The sequence below is a fragment of the Notothenia coriiceps genome, unplaced genomic scaffold (genome assembly GCF_000735185.1).
Source record: "Notothenia coriiceps isolate Sejong01 unplaced genomic scaffold, NC01 NC01_scaffold00017070, whole genome shotgun sequence".
In the NCBI taxonomy this organism is placed as follows: domain Eukaryota; kingdom Metazoa; phylum Chordata; class Actinopteri; order Perciformes; family Nototheniidae; genus Notothenia; species Notothenia coriiceps.
This window is the reverse complement of record NW_011349771.1, coordinates 291,712-310,636: the sequence shown is the minus strand read 5'-3', so window position 1 is coordinate 310,636 and position 18,925 is coordinate 291,712. Positions and strand designations below refer to the sequence as shown.

At 41.3% G+C, this 18,925-nt stretch overlaps 2 protein-coding genes across 7 annotated transcripts in view; both read left to right on the top strand.

Moving 5' to 3' along the window:
• LOC104950079 (gephyrin-like) overlaps positions 1-6,401 on the top strand; it is a 35,247-nt gene extending 28,846 nt beyond the window's left edge. The window contains exon 5 of the mRNA XM_010776532.1: positions 6,279-6,401. Within this exon, the coding sequence (XP_010774834.1) occupies positions 6,279-6,401 (123 nt within the window). The remainder of the gene's footprint in view (positions 1-6,278) is intronic.
• A 2,048-nt stretch (positions 6,402-8,449) lies between these two features.
• The window catches only part of gphnb (gephyrin b), a 40,482-nt gene continuing 30,006 nt past the window's right edge, over positions 8,450-18,925 (top strand). For all 6 annotated transcript variants that reach the window (XM_010776515.1, XM_010776514.1, XM_010776513.1 and 3 more), the window contains exon 1: positions 8,450-8,457. In XM_010776515.1, the coding sequence (XP_010774817.1) occupies positions 8,455-8,457 (3 nt within the window). In that variant the 5' untranslated portion in view covers positions 8,450-8,454. The remainder of the gene's footprint in view (positions 8,458-18,925) is intronic.

The following is an 18,925-nucleotide window of genomic DNA, read 5'->3' as shown; positions in this document are numbered from 1 at the left end:
TGTACAGTATATGTGTGGGGATTGTTGCAGTAGAAAATTCCACTGTAGCGCCCGGTACATTAATGGGAAACCCTAAATGTTTGAGCACCCTCTATGAAACGTCAAGCTACTCCACAGCACCCCCAAAATAAATCTCTGGCGCCACCACTGAGCCTGACTATTTGTGTTGGGGGGGCCCGACTTATTTTTTTCTCCAAAGGGGGGGGCCTGACAGAAAAAAGTTTGAGTAACCACTGACTTAAGGTATGATGAGTCTACCAGTTAAGATCCAGACGTCCGTGACTGAAATCCTTCATCCGGTTAAATATAGTTAAAAAAAAAGCGCAATATATATCGCAGGGGAAAAAAATAATGGCAATGTCATTTTTTTTCTAATATCGTGCAGCCCTACTTTCTACTGTATATTATTGACACACACTTTCTACTGTAGATCTCTGACAGTTATGGAAGTACGGACTCATGTCTCCTGAAGAGCAGCTGGCAGTAGATCATTGATCCGTCACACCACAGACGGCTGATTTGACATTGGAGCGGTGCTTACGTGTGCAGCTCAGGCATAAATCATTCATCTCCCTCTGTGGGATCTCTTCACCCTTTCAATGATCCTCTGTCACTACTCATTTACAAGTGATGGTTCTGTGATCTGCGTACAGATCAGGGCTGGGCCCAAACAGCATGTGCCATTCACACACCATGACTATCACGTTTCATATGAGTGCTGTGAAAATCCTGCAAAGGAGAGAAAATGCTCTGAAAGCCAAGCATGTACTTGTGACTGTGACCACGGTGAATCTACAAACTAACAAACTGTGATTGTTTCCATAATCTAGTTTAGTGTAGTAGTGCTGTAATGGTTTGTCAAACAATCAATTAGTTAAGAATGAGGCTTGTTTAGTATTGTTATAGTCATATTAAGCTCAATGCCAAATATCTGCTAGTTGCAAATACCCAAATGTAAGAATTTGCTGCTTTTTCCTCAGTCCTTGTGTTCATGTTTGCTTTTGTTTTACAATTTTCTTAAATTATATAGACTAGGAAATGGATTTATTGAAAAAATACCTGGCAGTTAAATGTGGGGTAGGTAAGTTTGAGAAACCGGCTCGAGATACACTTTTTGTTATATTCCATGGAATGCTCTTAACATCCCGATAGCAATGAATATCTGAAGTGCAGCTGTGGACGCCGTGGTACTGTAAAAAGCACGACCAATCATTTTAGCCGGCCCGGCTAAGGTAACTGGATGGCCTACCTGCCTGTCAGCCTTCCATCTGTGCACAAACTTATCTCGTGCCCTCATTGGTCATGTGCGGGTTCGTGTGTGTTGGAGGAGGGGCTCTGTAAGGAAGTGGCAGATTTTTTCCGGCTGTGTATTTTCAAATTCTAGCGCGCTCGAGCTGGTTTCTCCAAAATTACCTACCCCACCTTTAACTTGAAAAATGTTGACAATCTTTTTAAGACAGTTTTTTCTTGTGTTTTTCTCTCACTGAAAAACACTACATTAGTAGCAAATAGTAATTTAATATTTAAAAGGACAATTCTATTCAGCAAACAAACCGGTAACTGCTTGTATTTTCCAGCTTGCCTGTTTGCACACATGTGATGATGACATGTTGTTGTTTTGGCTTGAAGCAGTGACCAGAATGGCAATAGGTCCATGGTGAAGGTCATGGAAGTGGCTTGTGCTGAGTTGCACTACTGCACTGTGACTCATTTCCCACATTTCAGTGAAGAAGGATGGGTTGATTTCCATAAGCCTTGGCCTTGGCTCCAAAGCCATACATCAAGCCATTAATCAAAGGAAAAGCTACAGCACCAAAGCTGAGTAAGGCAGTGTCCTCTAGGTGCACAGCCAGCACCTGAAAGACTTTGTGCAAAGGCATCATGGGAGAGCGAGAGCAATGAATACTTTAATCAAAATAAACGTCAATATCGGTCAAGTTGATGGGATGTTTGGAACAGTATACAACACGCAGAGCATATATACTGGTCGCGCCTGCAGAGGCATCAAGGTGAAAGCTCTGATGGAGAGGGGCGAGTAGATAAAAAGAGCAGCATTCCTTATTATAGATCTGATATGCACGCAGAGAATTAGGTAAAACTTAATTTGCATGGTCCCATATTGACTTATTATCAACAGACAGGTAAAGGCAATTTAATAAGTGAAACTGCGTAAGAAGATATGTTTCTTCCATGGCAACAATATCGTAATGTCTGAATATTTACATGAAGAATAGTCTTGAAAAAAGGTACAATCAGTCAAACTGTCATCATAGTTGTCATGATGAGTATTGGTCATAACATTTGTACTACTCCATTGTATTAATTGAGGAAACGTTGACTGCTACAAGAAGAATATCGACCAGAACAAATAGTACAAATCTTAAAGAGATTGCTAAAAAAACGTTCCTTTAAGTACATTGCAACTTTGAAAATTAAAACAGAAATGAGTTGCAAGAAATCCCTGTTGCTGTTGTAGCAAACTGCATAGGATAATGTAACGGTTCATGATCCGTTTGGCTTGTGAAACCTTCAAATAAACCTGTATTTCTTTAAAGTGCAAGTAGTTTTAAGATCGTAAGATAAGCATCCTATAATATACACCCAACTAAGGCAGGAGTATTTTAGTGGTTGTGTCTCAGCAGATGAATTCACATAAAAATTCTAACCATCTCTAGCTATAAAAGGAACAGGACACACACACACACACACACACACACACACACACACACACACACACACACACACACACACACACACACACACACAACCATCCTCTGAGTCAAAGCCCCATCTTGCATATGCTTCATTAATCCAAGCACACCATTACATAACTGTACTAAATGCTCACAAGAGTGGAAGGGTACAACTAACATCCCTGTGTCTTATGCCTGTGTGTGTGTGTGTGTGTGTGTGTGTGTGTGTGTGTGTGTGTGTGTGTGTGTGTGTGTGTGTGTGTGTGTGTGTGTGTGTGTCCACAAGAGTAAGAGACAGTGTGACAGAGAAAGAAAATGTGGTTACATGAATGTTTGTAGAGCTGTTCAGTTTGTAATCCTTTTGTACCCGCTTGCATTTGTGGGCTGTGTGTGTGTGTGTGTGTGTGTGTGTGTGTGTGTGTGTGTGTGTGTGTGTGTGTGTGTGTGTGTGTGTGCGCGCCACATCTCAGAGTGGGACACTTTCTCTTTCGCCCTTAAGGTTGTCCACATTTACTCTTTGTGTGTGTTTGTGTTGTGTGTTTTCCCACACAGATAGGCTTGGACATCAGTTGTGAGTGTGCGCTCCTCAGTGCTGTACACATGTTCACACAATATTTCTGCTTTTGCATACAAATGAAAAGCCTCTGTGCATATATAATTGTGTCATGTGCCAAATGTACAAACACAGAGTCCTGTTTCTTCACAAATGCTACATGAGTTAAATTGCAGATACACAAACTATGTGTATTTACGCTTGTATTTATCCGACGTTTCCTTGCTTCATGGAAACGGAAACCGCAGCAGCTCCGGCGGTGGCGAGATTAAGACCTCCTCCATTCATACGTTCTACTCTCAAAGCCACACAGCGCTGCCAACAAGACCCAGCTAAGAAAGTAATACAGCACAGTGGCACATGAAATGCATCAGTGAACAGAGCCATTCTGGCACTGGCTCCGGGGACATTGTGTACATACTGTCAACAGCCGCTTGCAACGTGGGAATTTCAAAGAACATATGGCTGCTTGTCGCTGGGAAACAGCCTGTGAGAGCATCCAAACAAGCTCAAAACTAAACCTAGGAAAGCCATTAGCTGCCTGTTAGCAACCCAAAAGACACGCATGTCACACACAAATGCTGACTGATGTGGGTGGCTTCTGATCGTGACAGGGTAGCGATGCTTTCGAAAAGGTTCATTAACGAAGAGACAGCTGTGAGTGTGCATTTTTATGTTGGGGCAAGGTAATGCGTAATGTGGACTTCCTGAATCAGTGGAGCTAGTAGCTGCTGCATTGTGACATCAGCAGCAGAGATAAAGCTCCCCACTGTCCAATTATTTACAGACCAACACTATGGAGCTCTGCTGAGGTCAGAAACACAGGAGAGCAGTGGCATAGGTCAACAACGTGGGCCAGGTAACTGAGGAAAGCGAGGAGTGGAACCAAGACCTAGCACCGAATTAAATAAACCCGTCGATAAGATATAAAGTAGTAATGCATAATAGTGTAACTCTGTTGTACAAGGACTTTTAATGACACACCAGCGGGTTCAAGTCTTACAAAAACCCTTTCTGTACTCTCTGTGCCGTCTCATTACTTACTGTTCAGCTCTCCACCCCTTGACTGATTGCTTTTACATACGACTGAACTCCATATCCACATTTAAATGTCTACATTTCCAACAAACTTTGTGAGAATAAGTTCCTGGGGGTTAAACCGTCCCTCAAGCGCTGACCTCTCATCGCTCTTCACACCCCAAACAGAAAGAGCGATCTCCTCTAACTACTTCCTCTGTCTTGTGACCCTGCTTTGCACCCGCCCTCCCTCCTCCACTAACATCCCATCCCTGTTCCCATGGCAACCCCCTCATCTGTTCCCATAGCACCTGCCTGCTGTACGGGAGACACATGGAGACGTGACATTGACAGAGGAGGTGTGAGAGAGAGAGAGAGAGAGGTTTTTAAAAACCTGCAGGAGAGAGCTGTGAACTCATAGCAGGATACTTGGACATGTCACATTACAATGTGTTGCTTTCTTCATTGAGAGTTGTGTCACTAAAACAGAAAACAAGTTAGCAATCCTCATAAGAAACAAGTGGCACCAAGAGCCCCAAACTAACCTGAGAGCTGTCCACATGGAGGTAGAAAATGAGCACTAGGAATATCAATAAAAATGTTTTACTGGCCAAAATGTTGAAATATCCCACGAGTAAGAGGACAGACAAAGCAGACTGAGGGTCTATAGTTACAAAAAACTGCAATGTATTGTAATAAACCTGGGGGATAATTATGTAAGCATCGCATCCAAGCATGAGAACCACAACCTGCTGTCTCCATCAACACACACTCACACAAACAAACAACAGGGGGTTTACATTTAAAACACATTGACACACACACAAAACACACATTTTGAAAGAAAGTGGAAAGAAACACTGCTGTGCACGTGCGTGTTTGAGACTTTTTGAAGTGTACAGGTACTGCAGGAATGAATTAAACTAACTAATATGAAGTCGTAAACAAATTAAAAACACATTTTAGCCAAGCAAAATGCGGTAGAAACAAAAGGTAAGAGAAAAAAGAAAAGTTCCTCCCAAAATAACGGAAATCAAATAATGAGTCACAATCAGAATCTTCATCTTTTAGGTGTAACAGAGATTCCACAATAAACTATAAATATTTGTACACAAAATAGTAAACAGCATAGCTACAATAACCAGGGTCTGTGGAGGAAAAGGCAGTTGAGCTGTGGGAGACAAACAGTAGGGCTGAGCAGACAGGAACATAGTCTCAGAAGGCTGTGTGTGTGTGTGTGTGTGTGTGTGTGTGTGTGTGTGTGTGCGTGTGTGTGCGTGCGTGCGTGTGTGTGTGTGTGAGAGCAAATGAAGTATGCGTGTTTGTTCCTCACAAAAACCTGTTAAAATTCTAGAGTCACGATGAGCTCTTTTTTGTCCCTTGGTTTCAATGAGGTCTTAGATTTAAGTTTTTAAATTAGGATCAGATTAAGGGTTAGTTTGAGGTTTAAATCTGAAAAGTACAACACAAAAACACGCATAGGTAGTTTAAATGGCAGTAAATCTAACTGAATCTTACGCAGCAAAGTTCATCCTTCTCACAACCCAGCAGATTTATTTCAATCACGTTTGGTACCACTATTTCAGAGTCATTAAAACTGTGTGTTGAGGATGGAGTTCATCAGGGGAATAAATAGGGCTACCACATCTTAGCTGATTAGTTTCCTGATTGGTTGTTAAAGTCGACTTAGATTTATTTTGTCAATTAGTTTTAATGTTGGACGACTAATTTCCCCCAAAATATGAGCACATGTCTAGTCAAAAAACAAGATTTAAAGTGGCGTTCATGCATGATTATTTGAAGAAACCCAGTTCTACAGTCAACGAATCGATTATTAATCAAATTCGATTAAGCGTAAGTGGAATTTCTGTGGTCGAGGACAGCCCTAGAAGTGAATATTGTCAATTTAAAGTCCTCACAAGGATACAAGTTCATCCATGATACATTTATGTTTGTCTACATGTGTGTGTGAGTGTGTTTTTACTGTATGCGTACTCACTTTGGGTGTGGGACAGGAAGCGGTCGAGAGGCGGGACGTGGCCTGGGCGCGGGGCGACTCCGAGGGCGTGGTGCTGAGCGACGCCGTATCCCTGGGCAACACCTGCACACCCCGCGAGATAATGGAGTCTGGGATCTGAGGTCACACACACAAACGTAGGCAGACACACATGCATATGAACACCATAAACACACAGCTGCACACACACACTGATATTCAAGATCCATTTACACATAAATATATATATTATTTTCAAGACGCTACAAACTATAAACAGACACAAAAACCAGCCGAGAGGACACATATTAAACACGTCTAATGTGTAGATGAAAGACAAATGACTTAATAAATGTGACATGATGATGACATATGATGAGATATCGGGGGGCGGAGTCTTACCAACATCCTTCTGTGACTGGACAATGAAGTGGCATGTTACCGTGACAACAGAGCAGGGTCCGGGCTGCAGACAGGGCAGGTAGGATAGGATGATGGGTATGAAGAGATACCTGATGTTACATGTGACTGCACAGAGTAGACACACATGATAAACACACACACCCACACACACACACACACACACATACACACACACACACACACACAGATGTATGATGAGACAGACGTCGTGATATATGAAATACAGAGATACATGACAAACTAATGTTAGGAAAATATTGACTGTTTTTCAACTCAATATGTTAAACCATGTTCATGTTTTTTGTACGTTGCTCTTATTACTGTAGCTGTTGGCTGTTAATGACGGGTTTAATAGAAAAATGGAAGTTGTATTAATAATTTGACTGCTCCCCTAAACTGGTACACTCCTTAATGAAAACGTCACAGCCCATATTTTAAACTTAATTATCAAGGATTCACATTTACACTTTGTTGGCCATTTATAGCAAATTCCTGGTGGTAGACTTTTAAATGTTTGACTTAAGAAGTTGATAAAGATGAGTTTTGATCTCTTGACGCTCGACTAATTTAGTGAAGAGGCGCAGGAGCAGATTCAGTCTCCAGCCTCTTAACTTTTTTTTATTGGAGAAATTATAAATGTTGATTAAAGAGATTAATCGTAGATTTTAAAGGTGTGAAGGACCAAACTTAAGATGGAAGCCGCAGCAGACACATTTTAATAAGAGTTGAAAAACAGTAAATCTATCATCTAAAAAGGTGTTATCTGTAGCATTTTTCCACATCAATGTCATGTTCAGAGTTATCGTAAACATTTTGACATGACAGCTTTTTAAGTAGCCTGGCCCAGCATCAATTATGTATATATGCTTGAAAATAAATACTAGAGGAATAAATGAAAATCAGAGGTATTACACACTGCCTTATCTGAATGTTATGTTATCATCAACATATATCTGAACTACCGAAAACTAATCTCACTCATAACAAGTTAACAAATCTTTGCTATCCCTTTAAGATCACCATTGTTGCCTTTCAAAGATTCTGGTACTCATGACTTCAGTATTTCACTGCAATAACAATCATTTGTTGTCTTCCTCTTTCCTTTGGGTCCTCTATCGTCTGCCATAGACACACAAAACACCTTTTTCTTGCCTGGTTTTGTAAAGTAGCTTTCTTGTAAAATCCAAACTGTATATGTTATATAAGCTGTTCTGTTCATGCTATAAGTGTTTTTAGTGTGACCCTCTTTTGAATTATTTTGGTAGTGACTTATTGTAGTTAAAATGCTACACACAGCACCTTCAACACATGCTTGTATGAATGACATGTGTGAATAGATGATGATGAAGCAGATGGAGTCAGGTGAACATTGAAACAGTAACTCCTCCCCTCCCTTCTCCTCCTCTCCTCCGCTGGTACCTTGGCGGCGATCGATGCGGCGGTGATTGCCGAGGAGGAGCTGTCCTCGGTGGACGCCACACCACTGTCCTTCTTCTCCTCATCCTCTTCCTCGCACTGCACGCCTTTGTCCTCCGTCTGGCAGCAGGGCGAACTGTTGGGTGGCGGCGAGAGGGGTGGAGGGGGCGATGGCAGGTCCTCCAGCTCGTCCGCCGCCTCCTTAACCTTCACCACTGCGTCCCGCAGGAGGTCGATGGCGTGCGGCAGCGCCGGCAGGATGAACTGGAAGCATTCCTGGACGAGTAAAAAAAGTTTACAGTTTTTTTAAGTAGATAATCAAATAATGGAAGTCTCAGACAACATCAGGCAGAAAGATGGTGTTATTTTCTTTATATGAACAGTCTATGGTTGTTACATTAAACACAATGTATATTTTTATAAAACATTGTTGTTTTCTCTCAAATCTTCAAATCTACTTCAAGCTACTGTCAACAAAACTCAAACTTCCCACAGGTGTCTCACATCAAACCTCTCACAACTCTTCTCCAGTACATTAGAGAAGAGAATCAGTGTGATGTGTTTTCCTGTTGATGAAGTTACAATAGAGGCCTAAAAGAAAAAGGACAGTTTATGACCTGAGAGCTGCACAAAAACATCTTAAAAGCAAAGTAGAACTGAAGAATTAGAAATAATGAGAGTACAAACCTATTTAGGGTTCTAGAGACAATAGTACGTGCCTCAAATGACATTACTCTGATGGAATTAGTGATGTGGAAGTGTAGAATTTCCAGAAGTTACCAAGGCAACAAGTTAAGTGTTGAGTTTACATTGACCGGGAACAGAATCCAAAGCAAACAAAAAAAAAGGCAAATAATACGACGAAGTATGCTAAAGTACACGGGAACTTAGAAATAAAGGTCTGTCTCTTATAAGCCTGATTCAAACTAAAGGCTGGCCAATCTGCAGTTAAGTAATTTGAGATTTGACAGTACACTTCTGAAACCAGGAATACTGTCATCTGTTCAGTACGTGTGACCCGGCCTAGAAGCAGAGATTTGCTCCCCTCCTCTGCAGGTCACAGCGCCTCCTTCTGGCCACATGTATACTAGCCTGTGCTCCCCCCCCCCCACCTCCAGTTTCCCCTCTCCGGTGTCTCTCTGTGTGTCAGTGTGCCTGTGGGCTCCTCGGCTATGCTAAATGCTCCATTCTCCTCACTCCCAAGACAAGAGCTGAAATTATTTATCTTCCTGTGTATTTTAAGCATTGAGAAGATATATTATTAATCGCCCCCACACTTTACAGTATCCACGCTGGCTGCGAACGGGCTTTCGGAGCAACCTCTCCACTTCACATCCCATTTCACGTGTGCATATCACAGGCTTGATTAAATATGACCATGTTAACCTTGATTTGACTGAATATTAAATCCCATATATCAACACTAGGATGCATGCATGACTGGAGAAGCATGCCTTGCCACTGTGCATGAAAAAATGAGGATTTCTCAGAGATGAAATGGTAATCTCAGTGGTTGACCACGAGCCAGGCAGGCCTGCTGTGTAGCCGCGAGCTAACCTTTCCCCCCCGAACCCCCGCATACACTCTCACACATACAGATCCCAATCCACACCGCAGACTTTTCATGCTTCTTCTTGTTGTCTTTGAAGCACACATCTGAGCATTTTTGGATAAGAAGGCCGGGCTGAGTGAGGATGGTGTCAAGAGCCTGGAGACATTCCTCCTTTCCCGGTTTGTGCTTTCATTGCGTGCCGGGAATTTTCTTCTTCTTTTTTTTAAGGTATACGTCAGGTTGATTTTTTTTCTTCTGCTCTTATTCTGTTTTGTCCTGGAGGAGAGAAACTGTCAAGAACACTAAAGAGCAGAATCCCTGGATATACTGCCAACGGATGAGAAACACAAACCAGAGAGAAGGATGGAGAGAGAGGGGGGGTGGAGGCAGGAGATGACGAGAGGATGAGAGACGGAGAGAGAAAGAGTGAAAGACAGAGGGAAAGAGAGAGGAATAAAAAGTGAAGAATAAAAAGCAAAACAGAAAAAAGAACAGGAGGAAATAAAAGATAAGAGTGAGAAAGGACATCTTCAACCCTTCTCCAGTTCAACAGGGGGACATGCGGGACACTCTTGGATTTATAGACCATTAAAATAGCAAGAAGCAAAGAATTGTCAAAGTCATGGAGCCCTTACTGTGCATCTGGGACCCTCAATGTGGAGAAAAGGGAAAACAAATCTGAAGTATTTCTTTTAATTGAAATCAAACGTGAAAGTGATTTCCATTTTTGGAGACTGCAACACTACCAAGATGCACTCCCCCTACCTGAGAGGAATGAGTCAATACAAAAAGTTATACACTGCTTTATTAAGTATATAAGAATTCTTAAGGAAGGTTTTTAATGCCTGGGAAAATAACTTTGGTAAAGTCATGAGGGTTATCTCAGATTGGGCTTGAAGTTTGACATCTTAAACAGAAAGTCTGCGTTACGATGTTTGGGCGTGTAGTTTGAAAGATGTACGCAGGGAGAGCTTAACATAATACGCCACTGAGTTGCATTATGGGAAATGTAGGATCAAGATTTTATAAAGCTTTAGCCAGACTCAGATTACCTCTCCCATGGCTGCTATAATTTGACCAATCGTTTTAAAATGTGTATGTCTCAACACTTTATAAAAGTTCTAGACAAAATCATTTAGTACCCATTCAAAAGTCTTCTAAATCCTGTATTCATGACACCCTTCAATTCCAAATCAAGCCAGTTCAATATCCAGACCACAGCATCTGAGTATCCTCATCCTCACCACATCTGCTTATATAAACTGATATCTCATCACAATATGGACACAATGCAGACAACCACATATGCTAAATGCCAAAAGACTACAAATCTGTAATTGAACTCAACACTATCATGACAACAAATGATATAAAGTTAGTTGTACATGCAGTGTAAATGTGTCCAAAGAGACGTAACATGAAGCCATAAGAAGCCCAGCGGACCCTCTGACATGCAGTGAGGCCGGCTGGCTCAGCTGGACTTTACCGTTAGCTTTATGACAGGAGATCATCGTAATAAAAGCCTGCAATGGGAGGCTTGTGCCGTTAACTTTAACTGGGGGTTGATGAGGGAGACACTAATATGGCAGCAGATGGGGGAGAGGTGGCGTAATTGATTAAAATAAATACTAAAATCGATCACGAGAAGCGAGCGCATAACGAGACAGAGACAGATGTGTAGGTCAGCGCGGCAGAGGGGGAGACAGATGGAGGGGACACGGAGACAGCAGTGGGTGGACGTGGACACACACACACACACACACACACACACACACACACACACACACACACACACACACACACACACACACACACACATTACCATACAAAAACATGCTCACACTCAGGAAAACAAACCCCACCCATGCACTCTGCATCTATAGCTTTGTAAAGAAATACATCACAGAGATGTACACATGAAACAACAAAGGCAAAGAGCACACACACAGATCTATGCTGCTTGTGCATACATTGATTTATCACACACAGAGTCACACACCTTCAAATCCATACACACATTCTGTACACACGCTGCTTACAAATACCAAAACCTATAATGACTGCATGTGGATTTAGTTATAGCCTAACGCAAAGTTCACTGCATAAGGAGTCATGTTATTGTCATAGTGCTAAGCTAACGACAGCAGAGACACTGGTTGCTATGTATCCCTCAATGTTTTACTTTATTTACCTTGAAAAGAGTATTTTGTAACGAGAGGTCAACCAAAATGTAGCCGTTTAACTGAGTGTACTTTAAATACAAAATGTGTGATCCCTGCTAGACAATGTGAGATCATGTGTTTTTGACCTCTCGTGGTTGCAGTGAACAACAACTGCTTCGATAGCTAAATTGATTTCCAGCAATCAGCTTAGCTTAAAAATAACCCTTAGCTACACCTGTTGCAGGCCACATGTTGGCTTTTGTTGTGGATCAAAAACTGACATCGATATACAACTTCGGTCATATTTTGAACCGGAGAATCAGCATACACATTTCATCCTGGATGTGTTATTATGGAATAAGGCAAGAGACGATTTGAGATGATTATTCATGTTTTTGTTATCTGAGCCTCCATCTTGACTGCGAGGGAGCCAAGAGGGACAGTTGAGTGAGATTCAACTCTTCTTAATTTGGCACGGGAAAAGGAGACATACCTGGCAGAGCTCTGTCCTCTACTGAGTGCCCTTTTCCAGTCGGAAATTGTCCCAAAAGGAGAGTTTTATGGTCACTTTCTATATGGACTGCATTTGGCCCGTATCCAGATCGATCTTCCTCTCATTCACTCAGTGATGGCCTCACCTTCAGGTAGTTAGTGACTCAAGGACACTCTGACATGGGGCCACAAACTGGGGACCCCATTAACTCCCCAACTTAAATGGGTATTCATATTCATCACGAAATCAAGCACAGCAACTGATCTTTCCGCCTTAATACCGCTAACCCTGGATAAAAGCGATATTGTTCCGTCTCTTCGCAGCGTTTCCTACCTGGGAGCCTTTCTTGCTTCCTGGTAAGTTAATGATGAGCGTCTTCCCTCGGATACCACACACAGGTCTGCAACGCACAAACACAGGGGAACGTTTTTTTACTAATACAGAGGAAGAAAAGTGTCACAGCTCTGCTTGATTATGGTGATATATGCCTCTCCTTCCACCCTAAAGCCTCCATTCAGTGTATCACAGTGTTCTGCACTTTATCACAGGTGATAAATTAACTCTCTCTCCGTTTTGTCTTACATGAAAAGATGGAGGGAGTCACACTGTGCATTATGACTCTATACTTTAAGGCTCTAATGGAATAACTGCCAGTAGTAAAACAGTCATTCGCCATGAGCAGAGTTGCAGAAACTCCAGATCTTCATCAAATGCAGATCTAACCATCCCTCTGAGGCGCACTGCCTTTGGACAATCAGCATTTTCGTTTACGGACATCAAGCACTGGAATACTCTTCCAGTTGAACTTAAAACCCGTACTGATTTTAACTCGTTTTCCCATGGTGCAAAAACAATGATATTAAGCAACCAGTCATGCCAACATTAATTACACTTTAATCTGAGTTTTTTTTTTTTTTTTAATTATTTGAACTGTATTGTCATATCTTAGATATTTTATTTTATTTAAGTGTATTTGAAGTGTACTAAGTATTATGTTCGTAATCTGTATTTAAATCAGGCTTTGTAATTATTTGAGTGACCGAGATCATGTAAGTGTACTATGTATTAATTTATTGAGCAGTACTTAAATCAGGTTTTAAAATTGTTTGACTGATAGAGATCATGCAATGTTATTATTGTTATTGATTGTTATGAACGTGCCTGAGGACCACAGATGGAAATGAGCTATTAGCTATAATCTGGCATATTGCATCTCTTCTCTTTGCTGAGATTAATGTTTTTGTATGCATGGTCCTTCTATAAATAAATATAAAAAAAAATAAAAAAAATAATGTCAGGTCCAAGGACATTAGCATGTACCATGAGTCATATTTGAGTCTCTGCTTGTCCAGTACATGTTTCACCTTGTGCACCATGTCTCTCTTCATTAATACAATCTGGATCTCAATGAGGCTGCCTCTTCACATCAGGGATTAAGAAACAAGTAAATTATAAATAAAAAGTATGTGAGAGTGTGTCTGACCTGGAAAGCATGCCTAGTGGTGTGACGTTGAGGGATCCCATCAGCATGGCCAGAGACATCCCTGGAGCCTCGCGCTCTATCACCTCCTTCGTGGCCTGGAGAGAGGAGAGATGAAGAGATAATAGTCTAACTGAACATGTGTCCATCATGAGTATTTATAAAACAATTGATTCGATTGCCTTCTGTTGAGGTTAGTGTCATTCTTTACACAATAACATGCTACCTGTGGCATAACTCAGTGTAATAAAACTACTTTTTAGTCAGTGGGACTTTGATGAGCAGGCGCTGCTTCAATTGTAAACGTGCAATTAAATGAACGTTATAGAAGTAGACTTTGGATATGGAGCAGATGGGATCACATGAACAATTGAAATTGGGTGTGATTTGCCATTTTAAAATTAAGTTTAGGCTTTGAAGTCTTTCCATTTATAATAAAATAGAAAGATTTTCAGAGACTGAAATGGTGTGAGAACATCCCTATTCCTCATACTCATATACTGTAAACACAATGTAAAAACAAGATATTGATCTTTTTCTAGAACCTAGAGGGTCCAGCAGCAAGAGTGACAACTATTGAATCTCTCTGTTGTGTGTTCATGTTGTATAATGAAAAAATACATTTAACATTTTAGGCAAAAAAGATGAATTGAAATAAATGAGACACAGATTTTTTTAAGGACCCAGATATTGATTTCTCCTTGCATTTTGACTGATTGGTCTTTTGATCACACGCCTACAGAACATTTGTTGATATCACTGTTACACCGGCCTCCTCGATGCCTGTCTTGACTCGAAACATCTGGACTGCCCTTCACATATTGATTTACAATCCATCTCTCAATTGTCAGAAAGCTGAAAAATCCTTATCTGACCTGCCTCCTTCCCGTGTACATCCCTTTTAGCGAACATGATTGATTCAATCTTTGAAATCTAAACAGGAATAGGTCTTTTTCTCGGTCAGTCTGTATCCAACAGTTTGATCTGAGAGGAAACATTTGATGTGGTGGTTTTGCCAATGTATTCGTCTTTGCAGATTTGTGCAACAGATGCATTTCTTAGTGTTTATCCAACGGTGGGACTGCAGTTGATGCGGCGTGTTCTTGACAGATAGATGGCGGAGCAGATAGTGCCTTCTTCTCCAGCTGTGTGTGTTGGTTGCCCTTGAGTTGAGTGACACTTCAAACGCACCATTAGTGAGGGGAGAGGGGAGAGAAAAGACTTCAAAGAGATGAGGAGCCACTGATGAGCATCGTGGGCTTGGACTCAGGAGAGGAGGGAGATGGGAGGGAGGGGGGAGACATGAGGAGAAGGAAAAGAGTGTGGGAGGGACAGAGGTGAGATGAGATGGAAACAGGAGGAAAGGAGATGGAGAGGGAGGGGTGAGGCCGGATTTAGACCTCATCACACAATGTCACTGATTGGGAGAAGAGGAAGATGGGTTTGATTCAACAGGCGTGAGAATGTATGTGTTGTAGGGAAGAAACAGGTCTTATATGTGTGATGAGGGGAAAGCAATGGGAGAAGTGTATCTTAATGTGGGATTTCATGAGGTGTAGCTACATTTTCGGACTAATTTCTTTCGTGGAGGACACATTTTTTTCTGAAAACGTTGCTACTTAACACTACTATATAAAATATATATGTAATATTATCAGCGTCAAACATTAAGCAATTACTTGTTAATAATACTATAGTTGATGGTATAGCAGAAGAACAACAGGCAATCTATTAAGTAGATTAAAGGAACCTCAGCTATATTTGAGTCCCTGCNGACACTACATACTGATATACACCTGAACATCAGCAGGAGAGGACTCTTTATCCTCTCCTGCTGATGTTCAGGTGTATATCAGTATGTAGTGTCTCTACTTTAAAGAGTCCTCTCCTGCTGATGTTCAGGTGTATATCAGTATGTAGTGTCTCTACTTTAATGTTCTAAAAAGTTATTTATTGTTCTCATACTGCCTGTGCTGCAGCACCTCTTTCACCCTCTGCCTGAAACCAGAGCCCTAGTCTGCTCTGATTTGTTAGCTGGCCGACTCTGTTGTGATTGGTCAAGCGCTTAGAGATGTCCCGCCCCCTTAGCCTATCACGTACAATGTGTTGGAGCTAGCCAATAGAAGAGAGCATGCACCAAAACCTATATAACACACTACAGGAAAGCATAATATGGCTCCTTTAACTACTCTACTCGAGTATTAACTAACCACATTTCAGAGGTAAATATGTCCTTTTCACTGCATTTAAAACAGCTTTAGTTACCTTTCAGATCCATATGAATAATTATTTAATAAGTTTAAGTAAGAACTGGCATTTATTACTGAGTATTTACAATAAAATAATTAAGCCGGTTATCCGTTGGTGCAGAGTCAAGTATCATATGACTTATTATTACCATTGTGTGTGTGTGTGTGTGTGTGTGTGTGTGTGTGTGTGTGTGTGCGTGTGCGTGTGCAGAAGTAATGTGTGTGCCTGTTTAATAAGTGAAGGATTTTGTGTTTAGTATTAGCTGAGAGGAAATGGGGGTGGATGCATTACGTGAACAGTGTGATTTTGTAAATAAGTTGTGCTCTTGCATACATATTTTTGCATGTGTGTGCTGATGCCTGAAGGAGGTATACACTGTCAGGCCATGAATAAGTTTAAGGGGGAGAAGGGGGAGTAATGTTGCAATGGGACTGTTGACCAGCTTAAATTAGCTGCAGGGGGAGGAAGGGTGACGGGGTTTGTGTGCCTGCGTTAATGCAGTGTTAGAAGGTATAACACATTCGTAAAAAGACAGAACGATGAGCAAACGCAGTCAAGCATCACCTTTCAGAAACAGCTCCATCCACATTTCATCTCCTTCATGTAACTGCTGCTTTTACCCAAAGCTCCTCACAGAAAAAGAGATAGGAATCAGAAACCCCTTGACACCGATGCCTATACGCTGTTATTCCTTTTCCCTGGAGTTACCATGTGCTTCCCTCCAGTCGCCAACATGACAGCTTAGCCCGAGCGCCGATGTAAATGGAAATGAGGGCAATAGATGAAGAAGTGTGGAAGCAGCACCTTCAAAATCCATGATGGCTTTTAAACAGCTGACAAGGAGAAGCAGCAGGATATTGATGTAGCCGTGGAGACTCGAACGTCATGTACAGCGATGAATGTGCAGCTTTATCGATGCTTTAACACAAAGGTTTCCTAAGTGTGTGGAATATATACAGGCAGGGAGGGTGAATGCCTTTTCTTCTTGTTTGCGCCGTAGAGTTGTTTATTCCAGACACCAACGAATAGATATAGATGATTTTAGGACAGGACAACAAAATTCAAAATGAGATGTTTTGATTTTTGCTAAACTGTACTCGGTATAATGCGAAACAGTTCCTTTTTAAGTCCTTTTTGTTTATGACTGAACCGGAAAATTGAATTTCCTCAAAGGAACCGATAGACATGTTGTGAAATATTTATGCTTTCTTTTCAAGAGAAGATTTAAGATGAAAACGCTCTCTTGTCTGTTGAAAACAATTTTATCAACCAGAACAACAATCTTGTCATCTAACTGTCAGCCAGAAATCAAATAAGCAAATTCCTTAAATGTCTTACTTTTCCTTTCTTCATAAGGTATTTTAGAAAAATACATGAAACAATCAAGCTGACACTTTTCGGAGACACAGTTAGATAATTCCTATTGTACTGACAGATTTGTATTTTTGAGGATAATAAGCTTTCCAATGACTTCATAAGGGGCTTTTTTCCTGAGTCGAACTCTTTTTCCACGATCTGAAAATCTGCTTATCCCGATCTTTACATGGCCTTGGGGGAAATATAAACATGCGTGTCAGGCTGAAGGGTATACAGTATCTCCCTCTCCGTTAACAAGAGAGAACACAGCTCTCAATAACCGGATGGAAAAGGCAGTTTGGTTTGAATGTAGGCGTGAAGAATTGCCCTGTTGGATGTCAGGTGCTGAGGTATGGCTGGGTGTCGGGTCGTATAGGACGCAGGATGTCGTATAATATGATAAAGTGTTACGGGGACCAGATGAAAGTAGTTCCGGCCTGAAGGGAAGTGCTCCTTTGTCTCCGATTAATGTACACGCATCCAGACCTCTCTATCGCTGTGTTTGGCTCGCGGCACCCAAAGACCATTTGGGTCAAGATGTTAAAGGCACGATTCAGCTGAGCCCTGTGTGCTTGGTCATGTGTGTACTTGCTTTTAAGATACGATAATGCGTTATTCTTATTCAATTAGTTTTTATAGTACTATGTTTATATGGTTCTGTCCCTTTGGTAGATTTGTATATTAGAGAGTATAATTGATTCTATGTCTAGATACTCTTCTAAATATATGTATTTTCCACTGAGAATATGTATTGTTTTAATTGTTAAAGGTGGGGTAGGTACGTTTGAGAAACCGGCTCGAGATACACTTTTTGTTATATTCCATGGAATGCTCTTAACATCCCGATAGCAATGAATATCTGAAGTGCTTTGACAAAAAATCCATAAAAAAATGTCATCTGTGGAAGCCGTAGCGCTGTAAAAAGCACGACCAATCATCTGAGCCGGCCCGGCTAAAGTAACTGGATGGCCTACCTGCCTGTCAGCCTTCCATCTGTGCACAAACTTATCTCGTGCCCTCATTGGTCATGTGCGCGTTCGTGTGTGTTGGAGGAGGGGCTCTGTAAGGAAGTGGCAGATTTTTTCCGGCTGTGTGTTTTCAAATTCTACCGCACTCGAGCTGGTTTCTCCAAAATTACCTACCCCACCTTCAATGTTTATTTGATTTTGTTTGTATTTTATTCTATTTTTAAAACATTTTGTTCTTCTTGTACATTGACTGCAAAATGCTGCTGTGGCAAAACAATTTCCTTAGGATAAATTAAGTATATATCGATTTATGTATCTATCTATCTAAGCACCAGTAACGTGTTTCGACACATTTCCACACACATGCCTTATGAGCATGGATCTGCGAGTCTTAGGTTTGAATGCATTGTATCGGATATTTTTATTGTCTCGAGTTACTCACGCCCACTGACTCTAAGAATTTGCCTTGAGGGCGATGGAGAACAAAATGGAAAGAGTACAAGAGGAGAGGGCTTTGAACAGCGAGACAGAAACAGTCAGACAGGCAGAGCGAGGGACGACCACAC